At 39.3% G+C, this 16,447-nt stretch overlaps 1 protein-coding gene across 4 annotated transcripts in view; it reads right to left on the reverse strand.

Annotated features, from left to right (window-relative positions):
• Nucleotides 1-16,447, reverse strand: part of CHN1 (chimerin 1) — a 101,513-nt gene that overhangs the window by 45,503 nt on the left and 39,563 nt on the right. For all 4 annotated transcript variants that reach the window (XM_065068830.1, XM_065068831.1, XM_021281734.2 and 1 more), the window contains one exon: nucleotides 5,953-6,241. In XM_065068830.1, the coding sequence (XP_064924902.1) occupies nucleotides 5,953-6,241 (289 nt within the window). The remainder of the gene's footprint in view (nucleotides 1-5,952; nucleotides 6,242-16,447) is intronic.

Here is a 16,447-nt window from a genome sequence, read left to right on the forward strand (position 1 = left end):
TACTGCCATAAACGCTAACGCACAGAAAGGGGAGATGAAGACAACTGAGGCTGGGGCAATCTCTGCAGAGTGTGACGCTACCGATATGCTGGAGCAGCTACCTAAAGAGCAGTCTTGTCTTTCATCCTGCTAGAAACTTGGTATTGACAAAATTGTCTGTGCTTTGAAGTCTCTGCTGAAAGATGGGCTAACCCCAGAAGAAATAAATAGAAGTTTTTGCCTTCCACAGAGCTATGTTTTATTTATAAATTACATTAAACTTACAGAGTGATTGTCATGGACACCCACACAGGGAATGGAAAGGAACATTTGTGAGAAAAGAGTTGACAATCTCCTCTAGTTAACCCATGGGATTCTTCAATGCTCAGTCTCCTGTGTCTCTAAATGTACTTTAAGGTAAACATTTATTAGATGTACTTTAAAAAAAAAAAAATGTTATTGCCTTGTTGCTATCCTTGTAACAGCTATGGCTCACCTAGAGTTTTATACATTATACACCCATCTTATCTGATACAATTAAGTTAATTCAAGTAAATGGAAATATACAACTTCCAGCATCAAGATTTCTTCACTCTGGAGGCACACTCTCCTCCCTGATTATACGACCATGTTTTCTTTTTAGTTCCTATCAGTCCCAGCATTGGCTTTACTAGGCACTGAACAGTGTTGTTCAGAGCTGTCTCCCTCCATCACACACATTGTTAAGGGGGCTTGTGCTTCTGTGACAGCCTATTGTGACTTCCTCAGCTACATTTTCCAATGTCCTTACACTGAAGATAAAATAAGGCTTTAGCAGATGTTACTAACAGATTTGTCTGAGAGCAAAAGTAGTAATGTCATTAATGAAAACATCAGTGTCAGTTCAAGGTTGGAAAGTGAGGCTGGTCCCTCTGCAAACACCCATACGTATGACCCTTGATTTTGCATGTGGAGGCTGTTAAGAATCCATTAGAAATCTACACAGAGATTGCAGTTAACTTTGTGATCTGGATTATCTTTGGAGGCAGGCTTAAAAGCATGTTTCCTACTAAGATGTCACAGATTTACACTTCCAGATCTCTTTGTGCAGGGTTGCAGACAATCAGCCTTCATCACTATGGAGGAGAAAATGGCATCACCACTAAGGTCATTAAAAATAAAGCAAAAGAGGGATTTTGTTGGGTGACTGCTCCCGCAAACCTTATCTCAATTCTTTCCATGTGTAGTAATTGAACTGAATGTTGCACAGTCTAGAAGGGGTCTCTGATTGATTTGTAGCCACTGAAGTTTCTTGAAGAAATAGCACTTCTCACCAAAGTAAACATGAATAAATGGGATTCAGTTGCTATCCTAACATTAACCTCAGCATTTTATTCTGAAAGATGGGATAGCTCATAACTAAATATTTTATTTTCTCATAACAAATATTAAACCTTTAATAAATAACTCATACAACTTCTAACATTAACATCTCAAAAGCATGTCAAAATGAAAACAAGATCATGTTTGTAGGGCTTTCAAGAAGGACTCTGATATATGTATCTAGGTATTTTTTAATTTCTGAGAGCTACCATTTCTATAAGGTATTTCACTGAATCAAGCCATCTGCTCCAAGGCCATAATTACCTTTGAGAGCAGAGAATGTTCAGAGATCCATCAGTATTCAAGGCACAGGAGGAACAGTAAATCTTGTGACACTGGGCAGTATTTCCACTTCCACACTAGGACATACAGACTGAAGCCACATGGGAAGCCCCTTTTCAAACACATCTTAGCCCCCTCTTAACACACAGACCACAATGGCTGCACAATGGAGTTCTGAACAATCTGAAGACTGTTTTGGGAATGACTGTTACCTTTTTAGCACAACAGCTAAAATATCTGTTCAGGGCATTTGAGCACGACAAGCGCTCTCCTGTTTTCAATTTCCACTCCTCCAGTTATCTCCGACTATTTATTAATCCTTTCATAGGTTATGAAAATCATAAATCATTAACCATGAATTTTAATTTTAATTTTTAATATATACTTGTATATGGTAAGCAGTCAAATTCCTTCTCATAATCAGTGAAGCACATGCTGTTCAGTGGATTATATTCTCATGCTTTTCCTATTAAAAACTTCATCTTAAATCACAACCACAATATAGCCTCTTGCAGGACTCACTACTTGGGAGTATTGTGATTTGTGCCTCACAATCCTCATCTAATGATTGCACAATTTTTGTGTTTTCATCTTTTATGGTCTTTAAATCCTTCCCCTTTACTATGGCTCATTTTTAATGTATTGCGTCTGACACGTCACCCAACATACGCCAAATTCCTCTGATATAAATTAATTGCTGAAAAGAATGGGGAACAAACAAAGGATTATTAGTGCATGCTGGGAGGCATCTAACAGAAATCTGAGGCATTCCCTGCTACTGCCCCACACAGATTTCACAGCTCGGTGAAGTGCTCTTCAATATTTCATTCTCGAGTTTGGGGTGCGCTCTCTGCCTGCCCAATTTCCTCCACTTGATCTTATGGCAGAAAGCAAAACTCGGTTCCCACCAGCTGTTCCCAGGTCAGAGACTGTGTGTCTGTCCTTTCCTCCTTCTCAAGGATTTGTCTTTCACACAGGACTGGCCAACAGTCGCAGGTGCAAAGTTTAGATTTGGATCTGAACAGCCTTATAGTTCGCAAATCCAGGAATGTATTTTAGCTCAGGGTTCAAGATCCGGACTTCTTCCTGTCTTTACAGAGGAGGAATAACACAGTTCAGGGAGAAGCTGTGTGGCTACCAGTATAAAACTGATAAAGATGCATTAATTGCCAAACACTGTACCCTACAGAAGTTTTCATCTGCATCATGGGGCTAATGGGCTAAGGCTGTAGCACACAGATTTTACTGTTTGGATCATGGGACAATTTTTTTTTCCCATTGGATTTTGGACATTTTTCTTTGTGTTCTTTGTTAGAATTGTCAATACCAGTTCAGTGGTATTCTCTTTATATTGGACAACAGGAATCACACTGACATCCCTCTCACCAAAGAGAAAGAAAAATGACCTATTCATAAATGTCCTATAAGAAAGCTTCCTTATATCATGATTAAATGATTAATAATAGGGTAAATACTATGTTCTTACTAATCAAAGTTTTCAAGTAAATTTCAATAAGAAGCAGGAGCCTGCACAAAAAGAGTAAAAAGACCTTCTGAGCAATTTAGTAGAGGATATGTATATTTTTCTTATTGCTTTATTATTATTTTACCAAAGCAAGCCTATGAACTAGCAGAGAGACTGGGTGTTCAGTTTAAATGGAGATGTAATCTCTCCGTTGTGCCTAGTGCTAGCATCTTAACTTTTTGTAGTAGGTACGCTTTTAAAAAAGCCAGAGAAACATTTCCTGTCATCCAGTACTCATGCTTTAAATGCAAATTATTTGTCAAACAAGTGTCTATCTCATTATTTCGATGTTTTTTCTTTACAAAATTAACCACCAGATGTGGTTCAGTCACCCACCTGTAGTCCTCCAGCCAGTCAGTTATGTTCACCGCACCAAACCTGCAACAGTTCTCCCAGGCTGCCAAGGTGACAGCTGAGCGGGTCTGCAAGTAGTTGAGTCCCCCAGACAGTGACAGAGACACTGGAAAAGTCCTCTGAGGTCCCCACTACTCCTACATCGCCAAAGCCACCACTACCCATGAGACATTCTGTGAGGCCACAACCATATCTCTACCCCTTCCCATGCTCCCCACAGCCTGTGACTTACAGCAGAGGGAGAAAGCATTTGGCAAGCCTTGGCTGGGGCTTGTTCCAAATGCTGAGGTTGCTACTGGGATGGGGTGTTGGCTGCAGGGCTGAATGCCTTATTCCCTGCTTGGAGATTTGCTGGGTGAAGCGACACTCAGGACTCTGTGTCATTTTCTAGCAAAGGCCCTGAGAGGTGTAAAAGCAGCAAAGATGTCACCTGTGTGCCACTCCATGGTAAAAAGGATCACATTGTGCCTTCCCTGTGCAGCCATGAGTGGTAATCCCAACTGGATAATGACTTGAAAATCAAACTGAAGTCTCCACACTGAACTGTACTGTGATATCTGTGTGCTTGTGTCCACACCAACATGGTTCCAAGACAAACAAAGAGAAAAGGTTCCCAAGTTGGGCTTCAGGCCAGTAACCACCACTGCTGTTGAACCATGGTGCAGATGATGCCCCTTTAGTTGCTTATAACTTCCAGACAAATGGGGTGAGATGTTGCAATTACATGACTAACCTCTCTAAAGGTTTTTCACCTAAAATTTCCATACGTGAGAAATATTTAATAGTTCTTGAGCTATTTAATGAAAAATGTTTCAAAACAATAGGCACACCTTGTTGATGAATCTGACATGACACCATGTTATCTATGGAACAATCACTGAAATCCCTTTACTATGAGAACGTTTTCCTCAGTTTAAAAATATTGTGACAGAACAGAGTTCTGTTGTCACTTGAAAGTTGCTAAATGCAGGAAGAGTTAATTTTAACAAAGAAACCCAAAGTGTTGACTTCCAGAACTCTTACAAAAGACTTTTACCCAGGCTTTGCATTATAATGAACTCTTTATCATAAGATGCAAAAAAAATCCTTTCGAAACAGCACACTGCAAGTCAGTGGCTGTCAGGAATCGTAACTTAAAACTCACCCCGCTATTACTGGTAGGCAACAGGCAAGAAATTGCGTATCTAAAGTGGTCAGCTAGAATCAATATCTCCATCAGTATTTCTTTTGTCAAAATGATCTGATAACAGTGAAGATTCATAATTTAAGCTAAGTTGGGTGCTTCATCTCTCAGCACATTCAGTGCAGAAGGATTTGAAGGACCAAAGCTATGAGCCTCCCTCTCTCTGTGGACTCTGTATGGAGCTTAGTTTCACTATAATATGCTGGAAATTGTCAGTGAGACCTTTCCTTCACCTCAAGAAAAACTGAAATAACAAACATATTTCTGACTGGAAAAACAAACAGATGATCCCAACTAAGGTTAGCATCTCTTCTAAGCAATACAAGCATATTATAACAGATGTTCCTAATGTCATTCTGAAGTCTGTGAAACAGGGGAGCACATCAGACTAATATACATGCATTACACCTACACATACATAAAAATACACTTGAAAAAGACTTTAATATGTCAGCTTTTCAATAAACAAAGTATTTAGTTTAACATGATGGAGTTTACATTATGTTTTTTTTAAGTTTAGTCTCTGTCACACAAATGAAGTTTCAGGCAGCTGCTTTATCTGCCTGATACATTCCCAACCTCCTTTAATATTTCTGTTTTCACCAGTTCTAAGATTTTTTTGTTGTTCGTTTTTCTTTTATAATCCAGGACACAGTTAGTTCTCAGCTGATACTGCAGCTCTCTGAAGAGAGCAATCCTTCTTCATAAATCTGGCAGAGGCCAAAAATAGCTCTGTCAGCTTCTGACAGGCTGAACTTAGCCAAGTGAAATGTTTTAACATTTTATCATCTTAATGAACAGGCTTATTTATAATGTGGACAACTTTACTGCCATTGTATGCAGCCTGCTGAATAGATTATGGAATGTATTTGTTTGGGGAATGCTGAATATATTAAGAATTATACTTTTTGACCAAAAGGTAGTTGCCTTAGATGCTGTAAACAATTTTATGATTAAATAGTCTTAGTCCATTTGAAATAAAGGAGTTGCTTAAAGACAACTTCTAAAACTGTGAAAATAACTGAAGAAAGGAACCTCTCAACGATAAATAACTAACATCCAAATCACAGACATTTGCAATGTGCAAAAATCACCGTTAAAAACCTCTTATAACCACTTTAAATGCTACTATTAGCACAATACTGGAAATAAATATGTAGACTAAATATCTACAGATACCTTTAGCACTTTATAGTAGAGGACGAGGGTTAAAAGTACAAAATAAAAAGTCTAACAGAAAAAAGAGCGTGGGTTAACAATTGCTTACCCTCTTTTCTGCTACCTCATCCTCTCCTGTCGACTCTTTGCCATCATGTTCATCTCTCAGGGTTGGCATATGTTTTTTGTGTGCTGGCTCTCTGTTTAAAGTTGTATATCCTATGTGTTCATAAATTGGATTTATTGTCATCTTGGCAATGTATTCAGCTGCTTTCGTTTCAATATAAAGAGTAATCAATCCATCTGTCGCCAGGTCGTGGATGGACTCAAAACGTTTCTCCCCAACAAAGTGCTTTCCATCGTAGTAGAGTCTGAAGTTTCTGGTTTGACTTCCAAATCTGCCTCAATGAAATGGGAAAGTTGTTTTTTGGTTTTTTTTTTTTTTTAAAGAACAGTAAGCAGAATAAAGAAGAGTAAGCAAGCCTTTCCAAACAATAAAAAACACTTTATCACTTAAAGCTGTGACTATGGTCTGTGTCTGGTCCAGACAAGAATGAAAATCTCAACTACCACCTAGCACAGATAGGAAGGAGAGCTCAACAACAACTGCAGACAGACTGCCAAAACAGGGAGTGTCCCAGAAGGAGCTGTTAGTTCTCTTAGTCTTTTAGCCCCTCCATTATCCCCTGGAAAAACTGAAAATTATTTCACACTCTTTATGGCTGTTTTACCACTTTACTACTGCATCGCTGCAGTCAGTTTGCTTGGCTCTGATATGAAGAGTTCTCCTAACAGAGCCCTCTATTAGAGCTGATCAATACGGAGGTCTGATGCCGCCCGGCACCCCGTGCCCCTGCGTGCCCGCAGGAAGGGGCCATTCCAGGTCCAGCCGAGCTTCGGTGCCAACAGCTACATTGCAGCAGAGCCGCTGCCAGAGCCGGGCGGCACAGGACCGAATGGCACAAAGGCAAGCATTCTTTATTCCTGGCCAGAGGCCAAGGACTAACTCTTCAAGCTTTGTACAAAAGTCCTGTGTTATGCTTCTTAAGCTCTGAGCCTCAAGCAAATCTTTGTAATATACAGGATATATAACGCGAAAGCTATCTAACGTTAGCAATTCTGCAGTTGGGGTGGAATAGGATTTAAATACGGGCTCTTAGCAACCATAAGAATGCCAATTTCACCTGAATGTTAGCATATTTGCAAAAACGGTACTTCAAATCTGCAACGATTTTCTGCCTCAAAGCAATCTAAACATGTGAAAACACACCAGTGTTTGCACTTGGCAGCAACCAGCGCATTTCCTGAGGAGAAGATGGAGGCCAAGAGCTGCTTTCACAGCTCACTCCTGTGTTATTCCTTGGTCAGACAGCAGCAAGGGGGGCTGCTCAGGGTATTGGGCCTCCTTGTGAGCCCAGATCTGCCAAATAAATATTAAAAACTAAATCTGAAAGGATGGATTGCTTTCATTTTACAATCAAATGCTTCACAGGAGATGTTAAGGAACAAAGTAAAAACTGGTGCTTTGCTCAAGTGGCTCCTTTTCAATGGGTCCTTGCCAAACAGGGGAAAGCATAATTTTAGACCTTGCCTCAGGTGAAATATTGCATTCTTCTTGCAAATATGGGCAAAACCACTTGTTCTGTGATGTCTGTTGTTTTTTCTTTTTCTTGTGTTCTGAATCAAAATGCCAAACCCTCCCATTTCCCTATCAATAATCCAGCAGTGACTGTAACATCAGGAGCTGCTATTTTTACACAATGCTCAAACGTGAGAGGCTCCTCAGGAATCCACATCCTGCTCAGTAAGAAAAGATGAGAAAAGAGGACACAATGTATTGGAACTACCTGGGCATTTTAGTGGAAACGAATTGGTAAAGCCATGCACGTTTTTATGTCACACAAACTAAAAGTTCACAGAATCTAAGGGAAAAGCAAGAAATTATAACACGATAGAAAGAAACACATTTTTACCCAATGCTAATTTTATCACAAGATGCAATTCTGAGTGAATACAAGTCATTCTAGAAAAAAGAATGATAATGTCCTAAGTTACAGCAGAAGGGGCAGGAACACCTTCAGGCTCTTCTTCAGAGCACCTTCCTACCCAACGTAGTGTTTGGCAAACAAGCTTTGACCACAAGACGTACTCCTCACGTCCCTTCCACTGTCAGAGAAGTCAACACAAGCCAAGAGAGCTCAGCACTTTGCAGTGCCAAAGCGAGGAACCTTCACTGGCTTCTGACTAAGTCAGCGGGAATAATGCGCATAGAGCACAGACAAGCACTACGATGTTAAAATTTGGCAGGACAACTGAATAAGTTTGAAGGTGAAGAATAATGGGCCTCAAATGACAATATGCAATAGAATTATTTTTATTAAGAGATGTAGCAGGTGAAGCGCTGCTCTAATCAGTAACATATGCTCTGGCAGTACTTAGAGCAGAGTTTTAAACAAGCTGAAGGTCACTTACTGCTCTTAGCTTTCTAGAAGAGAAAGTATTACGTTAATCTTATCAAGAGAAGATAAGGCACAGAAAAGCTTCTCATGGCCTACTACTAAGTACACACAGTGTCTGGATTTTAATAACATTCTTCAGAGTGAAAACAAAGTTCAGAAGAACAAGATGGCCAAATGCAGAGAACGAACAAAAGTTCTAACAGGATTAATCCTCTTCCCATCAGGATCAGCAGGTGTCTGGTTCTACCCCAGCTGTGTTTTACAGAGCAGCCCCTACATTGTGCATTTGTTCAGACTGCTGCACAGAAAGCCTGTCTTTGAGAGACGCTACAAGGAATAGGATTCCCAAAAGTCCATAATCTTTGTCCTACTGCTCCTGACCCACATTTCAGCACAGAAGTATCCCATAGACAACATTCCAGTGTTTTAATTCTTTAAAAGCACCTGACACTTAAACTTATCTCTCTGATAAACCTCAAAAACAGACTGCAACTTCCCCCTGTATGAATTCAGAGAACTGCACATCAATTTCTTTTGGTATGTGTGGCTTCCCAAACATACACTTGACTTGCTCGGTTTAAAATACATTAGGATAATTTAACAATTACCCCTTAAAGGAAGGCATCTAGACAGAGTAATTACTGTGCATTAATGTCATAAGCACTTAGAAAAGGTGCTTGCGTATCAGCTGCAAGAGGTCAACATGGAATGGCCTGCCTTTATTTGACTTCCCATTTGCTCTAAATCAAACTTTTTTTAAAATTAATTTCTTATTAGCTATATTGTTGGGAAACGTATTGATTTTCAAATAGAATCCTACTAGCAACAAGGAGGAAAAAACTCAACAAATCCCCACAAATTAATGAAACACCAATCTCTTACAAAGACTGCATCATCAATAATGTGTCTCAGAATCCTGTTTCATTTCCTTCAAACTCAATTAAGTTTCTTTCTACCCATACAATGATACTATTTTGATCAAATTACAACATAAATCCAAACATACATGTCCAACTGCAAATGATCAGTTAGAACATGATCTTCAGTGCCTTCAGTCTTCCTTAAAACTATGGTTTAAATTTATTCATTAGCAAGAATAGTTCCTTATATTTACTTTCTATAACATTACTGCAGCTTGGTTAACTATACATCACTGTGGCAACACAGTGGAGCCAAGATTTGATATTTCAACTTCCTGATGGTCTCTTCCTAGAGGCTAGCACTAGTACCAGCTGTTTTTTGTTTAAGAAATAGAAAGCAGGACACAGATAATATATGTTCTCTTTTGGTTTAAACAGGGGAACATTAGATGTTTTTCCAAGAAAAAGAACTAGACCTCTGACATGTCAAACAGTCTCATTGTATCCATTGTGCATTTGTTTGCAAGCAGCAGGATTACAGATAAAAGACTTTTTTATTCCAAGTTGTCTGAAAAGCAATCACTCTGTCTAGTCCCTTTGGTTGCTAGTGGGGCAGAGTGGATAACAACGTGGGAAAATGGATTAAATGGCAGAGCAAATGTGTCTGGTAATAAAGGACTGAGGAGCTGAATGAAGTATCATAGCATGAGAGAAACCATCTTCAGACTCAGCCACGTACTCTATATGCAGCATTCGCTGATGAAATAAAAGAAGTGAAGGATCGAGAGCCCATCCACACGTTCTTACCATCTAAGAAGATGGATTTTACAGTCCACCTCCAGAATGATACAGTAGCTATTCACCTCTTTCACAGACTATTTTATGATGAGAAAAGAATCTAGACAAAGGCATTATTTAAAATGTGTAGCTGCAACCAGACTGCAAAGTTAACGTCCCTCGGGGCTACTCGTGTCCTCATTTGCTTCAAGCATCTTCATACACTGAGCTGGGAAATCTTAAGTTCTGTACATGTGCCTGAAGGTCACTTGGACTTAATCTTTCAGTGGAGAAAAAGTGTCTTAACATGCTTTGTCGCCAGCAGGTAGACATCTCACTTGAAATTAGGTGCCAGAATTTCAGATCTAGCTTTGGAAAACTCTCAACCAACATTTAAGACTAGAGTCTTGACACTCCATAAAAAGCCAAAGAAATAAAAGCAATCTTGCAATCAGGAATGTCTCCTAATCAGGCTGTGTTCATATGAAAGAAAACAAACTATTCCACAGATCCTTTTTTGGCCCATTTCCTTGTCAAAGAAACACTAGTCTTGCATGCTGCCAAAACCTCTTCTACCCAGGTTTTGTAGAAGGTCTCCAGCTCCCAAGGGAAGCTCATTTTTGGAGTTCTGTATTATTTGTTGGCAACAACATTTCTGAGGATGGCCAGGGAATTGTGGAACTTGCCATCTTCCCAGAGTACCTGCCTGACAAACAGCATCATCTCCAAAACCTTAGCAGTAGTTTACAAGAACACAATACACATAAATCAAATGCATTAGGGACTGAAAATAAAGGTGCATTTTCTTCAAGCAAAGACAAAAAATCCTCATTGTCTGGTATGGCTGGGAAAAGTGGCAGAGTACAGTCACTACAGATAGTTTTCCTGTGCCATTTGGAAGGGTAGCTTGGCTGGCTGAGTGTTGTTAATGAACATTAACGAGGTATAAAGTTATCCTTAAAACCTGATCAGACCCATGTGCTGGCTGAATGCACGATAGTTTATTATAATGGAAAAAGTGTGGCATCCTTCAGAAAAGAAAACAAATCCCAGAGCTGAAAACAGAATGTGTCTACCCCACGCCAATGCAGACAACCTTCAACTCACTCTAATTGGGATCACATACAAAAATTCAGAACTGGTGCTGCATCACTGACAACAGCCTCCCAGCAGCCTCTCTCCACTGGGACTGAAGGCTTGTTTCCCTGCATCACAGGCCAGACTTCCTTGTCCAAGAGGGAAGTAATATTGTGCAAACAGCATCCTGCAAACAGCGAGCAGTGAGGACCAGGGCAATGGCACCTTCCTGTGGCTCATGAGCACTGTCAGGAACAACATAAGCAAGAGAGAGACAACTGCTCTGGGGCATGGGCAGGAGGTATCAGTGGCTGAAAAGCACGAAGACTGAAAGTGTTATCAGCCCTTGGTACCTGTACTAGTATGTTTCACAAATAAAATACATACGAAAAGTCCTCTTTTGTCTCAATGTCTTATTTTACATTTTACAGTTTTTAACAGCTGATTTTCACAGTCTCAAGCTCTGAACAAACGTCAGCTGACCAAGGACTATGTACACTATTAATATATGCACTAAGATCACTGAACACTTAAGATCAGTCTCAACGTCCTTGATCAGTGAGATCATTTGAAAATAATGTTTGGGAAAAGCAGCTCTTGTACAGATGTATTACCTCTTCTTAGTACTGTGCTTCCATGTCCTATTCCATTTGATTTAAGTCCCTGGAACTGATTTGATGGTTGAATCATAATCAATACCAATGTTTTGGGCAATGTTTTACTGCTTTATCTACCTGATAACACCTTTGTGTTTTCTGTGAAAAGAGTCACTGGGGTTAGTGATTAAGACACATTTGAAGTCTATATAGACATGGGAAAGTAGTACAAGCCTGATATCTTCTCTTTAAATGAAAGCAGTATTTGGAAACCTACATCAGCATGCCTGGAATAAACACCTTCTGGGAATGTTCCTAGCAGGAATGTTAGTATGCTAACTTCCACAGTTTCATATTAAGCAAATAGTTATGTTTCCGTACCAAAAATTTCGAAGAAACATTCACTAAGAGTTTATTTTACAGTGCGACTTCATGCTACTGACAACTTTCATATTACTTTAAAGTAGAACTGTGTTTTAATTCTTCTAAGCCAAGGTATCAACCCTCACCCGTGTCTGCTCAGCAAACTTTAAAATGTGCATGCAAATTTCACTCTGCCTGTTTGGAACATTTTCATTTTAGGTCATATATGACATTGCTTTTCTGGTAAATCTGGAAGTAGAACAGCATCAGATCTGTAACAGAAATTCCACCGCAATCATGTGTACTATGGAGAGAGAACAGCCACAGCATAATGCTCAAACATGTTCATTTTTGTTTCACTTACAGCAGCTTTTCCCACAGGCTTTCAGTTACTCATGACTATCACATTTCTTTTTTGCTTCTACAGGTTTTCTCACACTAAAAGCAACTTGCTTTTAATGCGGTATATCAAGGAAACCTGAGTGGAAGACATCAAGTGAAAACCCAAAAGAAATGTCCTTATCATAAAATAGTTTTGCAAGTGCAAAAAGGGTTTTTGGAGTGCAGAATGGAGAAACATCATGGGGGTTTTTTGTTGTTCCTGTTTTGTTTTGTTTGTTTGTTTTTAATGTATACTCTACTCTACATGGCGGTTGTTTATATTAAAACGACCAACAAACCTAATAATTTTCCTTAGATTAAAAACAGCTACAGTAAGATTTCTGTTCCACAGAGATCATGTTGTCAAATGTGATTTGCCTTAAACCACTGTTAATCCCAACCTTTCAGTGCAGGTTTACTTAACTTACTTAAAGCAACAGCTTTACACACTTTACTACTTAAATTGTTTTCTCAATGTATTCTACCTCTACCTATCACTCACCACTTTTTTGAGAACAGTGAGATTCACCAATATACTCATCCTGCTCTCTAAAATGTTTTTTTTTTTTTTTTCTGCAAAGCTGCATTCCTTAACAGTAAACAAGCATGATAATGCAAAATGAAATGGTTCCTGCAAATGCAATATGCACTGATAGAATTTTGGGGGCTAAACAGCTCATCAATGAAGATCAATAGCTTTACTATTATTACATTCTGTTTTTCTAGAATGCAATTTCTTCCTTCGTGCAAGTACAACAATAGGTGGATCAGATCTCAATTTATTACTGAAACTGTTAGAATTCATTTATTCATTTCCAGTTATAAAAGAAAAAAAAAGCTTAATTCTCTTCCTAGCACTTATCAAATCAGGAGGAACTGTACTTAGCTCAGCTGAGCTACACCAAGTATGGAAGAGGGAGAAGGAAAACTGGGCCAGATAACATACATTGCTGTCAGTTGTTTTAGTGTTTGAATAATTCATAAATGTTTTGATGAAAACAATTATGAGATTAAACAACAATATGAGGTTATTGTGTGTTATTTTGAAAACGTATTTATAAAGCTTCCATAGTACCTACAGCTGAAGGATGACTTTGCTTATTGATGAAGCACAGAATAAAAGCTGCTTCTCAAAACACAAAAATTTATAAATACATATTTCAAAAGCATAGACAAGGCCAACAAAAAGGACTAACTTGAAGATATATTCCTAACTAGCATTTTCTAAAAGCAATGGAGCAAAAAGGCATTCCAGTAGAACCTGCAGAAGACAGAAACGATAGGTATCCTTTTGACAGAGAAGAGAACGGGGGAGAAAAGCAGAGCACAATGTATGCTGTGTATATGTATACACAATTTAATTATCAACTGATTGCCTTGTAATTTGACTTTTTACTACTTCAACTCCAACAGTGCCTAGAGGATTCAAACCAGGCAGACATTATGCACCACGAAAATAGCACAGTGCCAGCCAGATTCCTGCTCAGGAGCTGTGACGGGGAGTAGTCTGAGAGATGGGGTGCAGCTTCCAGTTTGTCTGGGCCACTTTTAAGAGATCTTCGACTTTTGCACTGAACAGACACGAGACAATATGGGAAAGAAAATGACCTCTCTAATGGAGAAATGAGGCATAGAAAACTTAAAAGCCTCAAGCCAAGTCACATGTGAAGCCAAGAAGCGAGCCCAGGTGATGCGGGCTCCACGCCACTGCCCCACCACGGCCCAGTGCCTCTCCTGGCCACCAGATCACAGCAGATCTTTGGCACCACAGGATCTACAGTCAGAGGTGAAGGACATGGCATAAAATGAACATGAGCTACAGGCACTGAGCACAGACAGCTCTTGGAAAAGTTACCAAACAGTTCACACCACCACCAAAGCAGAGAATATTCCTCTGAGAAGTGCTGAACTTCCATGAGCAAGACTGCAGCAAACTGAATTGCCAAAGAGAAATGAGATGCTCCAGCCAAAAGAAAACAGAGCTGACAACAACAACAGATGGGAAGAGGAGGGAAGGAGAACAGGAACACAGCAAGATGATGTGAACCATAAGGAAAAAGCATTCTAGTCTGTGGGAGGGCCTAGGTAGCCAGTTAATTACTCATTAAGGTTAGTAGCTATTTATTATTATTATAAATACTTAAGCCAAGTCACCTCAGTCATGCCCAGGAATGCTTACATAAAGCAGACGACATGCAGGACAGCAATGCTGTTGACTGGCAGCTGAACCTTCCACGTTATTGATGAAGTGAGAGAGTATATTATTTAGTATGAAATTTTATACAGGAAAACAAACTTCTTTGACATGGAAACTCCTCTAAATAGAAGTCCAATTGTTTTACTTTAGAGCAGAAATATAAGCCCCAAAATTTACCAGCACACTTGCCCCTGGGGCTAGCCCTAGCTCGTGTGATGTATCTAGCCAACAGAACAACAGCTTTATTATAGTTTCAGCAGAATTTAAGCTTTCAAAAAAAGAAATACTTGTCTCTTCACAAGAAAAAAAAAAGCCCAACATATTAGCTGGCATACCTGTTGTGTTAGCCTATTAGAATAGCCTTAAGCATGAACAATTTCTTTCATCTAAAAGAAGCTGCACGTATCTAGTGGCCAATTTTTGAAACTCACCTGAATTCTGCTCCGATGGAAGTGTGACAGGCTAAGCCTGGAGGAGAAGGAAAAGTCCCTCCCCAGGAGCTTCAGCTGGCCAGAGAGGAAGAGAATGGCCACTCTTGCCATTTCACACAGAATAAAGAAAACTGATCAAAATGTGTCAGGCTGAAACATATTTACCCCACAGATAGGTTTGATCACATTTTGGAGTTTAATCCAGCTAAGCTTTAAAGTTCATGTATGTGCCTCTGTGTGTATACACATATGTATATATAGCTTCCCAGGTTTTTCAGATAGTAACCAAGGAATATTCCATAAATATTTTAGAAAGGTTTCTGGAAACTTAACTCAGCCCTTGCTACTGCCAATTGTTGCATTTGCAAATCAGGCAAAAATCAACCAACCAACAAACACCCCCCCCCCCCCAAACAAAACAAAAACCCCTCACAAAACAAAGAAACAACCCCCCACAGACCGAAAGATATGCAAAGTTCAGTCTTTAAAATGGTCTTTATCATTTTTCCTCCCAAATGATATGACGTCAGAATATTGTTACCATGGTAAAGTGAAGGGATGCAGTCAACTACTGTTTTGCTGGGCTCCTTCTCACTACTTACAGATCAGCTGCAGATTCAGGATAAACTATGACCAAATTTTGATATGTTCATAATTTAAAAAAATGTAATTCAGCTATTATCACATAAAAAGTGGTTTTAAACAATTCTTTCCCCAATTCCTCTCCCATGTCCCACCCTGCACAATGAGGTTTTCCAGCAGAATGCAGATGTACAGTTTGAATTCAAGAAGCCTTTTGCAGATGTTGAATTTTACATGCATATGTAATCCTATGGTGATCAATGCATGTTCAGGAAGAACGCTACACGTGTCCCAAAAGAACCCACTGAAAGTTAACAGTATTCAGCTACCAAAGCAACTGTCCCCTGAAATTAAAGAGGTTCCTTTGCAGTGTTATGTTCTATCAGGCTACCAGTTATGGCTCCTTTTAAAATACCAGTGGCTGGTTTCTTAACACAATTTCATAATTTAGGGACAGAGAACACGTGTATCAATTTCTTGCACAATACATGCAGTTGGTTGACTAAACTAAGGTTTACTAATTTTTGACATTTATTTCGCCTCAAGAATTCTCTCCTGATGCCACAATCTTGTGCCCTAACCCCCAAACATAAAGAAAACATGACTCATAATCACAGCTAACATTATTACCTTTTTTTTTAAATCATGCTGCAGAACCTTGTTTCAATTCACTCTCACTATCACAACAATAGAATTTGCAGGAAGGGAAACCATGGTAACCAACTAAACGTGCTAAAGCAGATATCTACTCAAAAGAACATGCAGTACCATCACACTTCAACGCCTACCACTGGTACAATCTCTACCCATTTCCTCTTTATCCCCATCCTAATTATTCAACAAGCTCTCAACCACAAAAGGCTACATTGCGAGCCATGTCT

This window comes from Columba livia, chromosome 7 (assembly GCF_036013475.1).
Source record: "Columba livia isolate bColLiv1 breed racing homer chromosome 7, bColLiv1.pat.W.v2, whole genome shotgun sequence".
NCBI lineage: Eukaryota > Metazoa > Chordata > Aves > Columbiformes > Columbidae > Columba > Columba livia.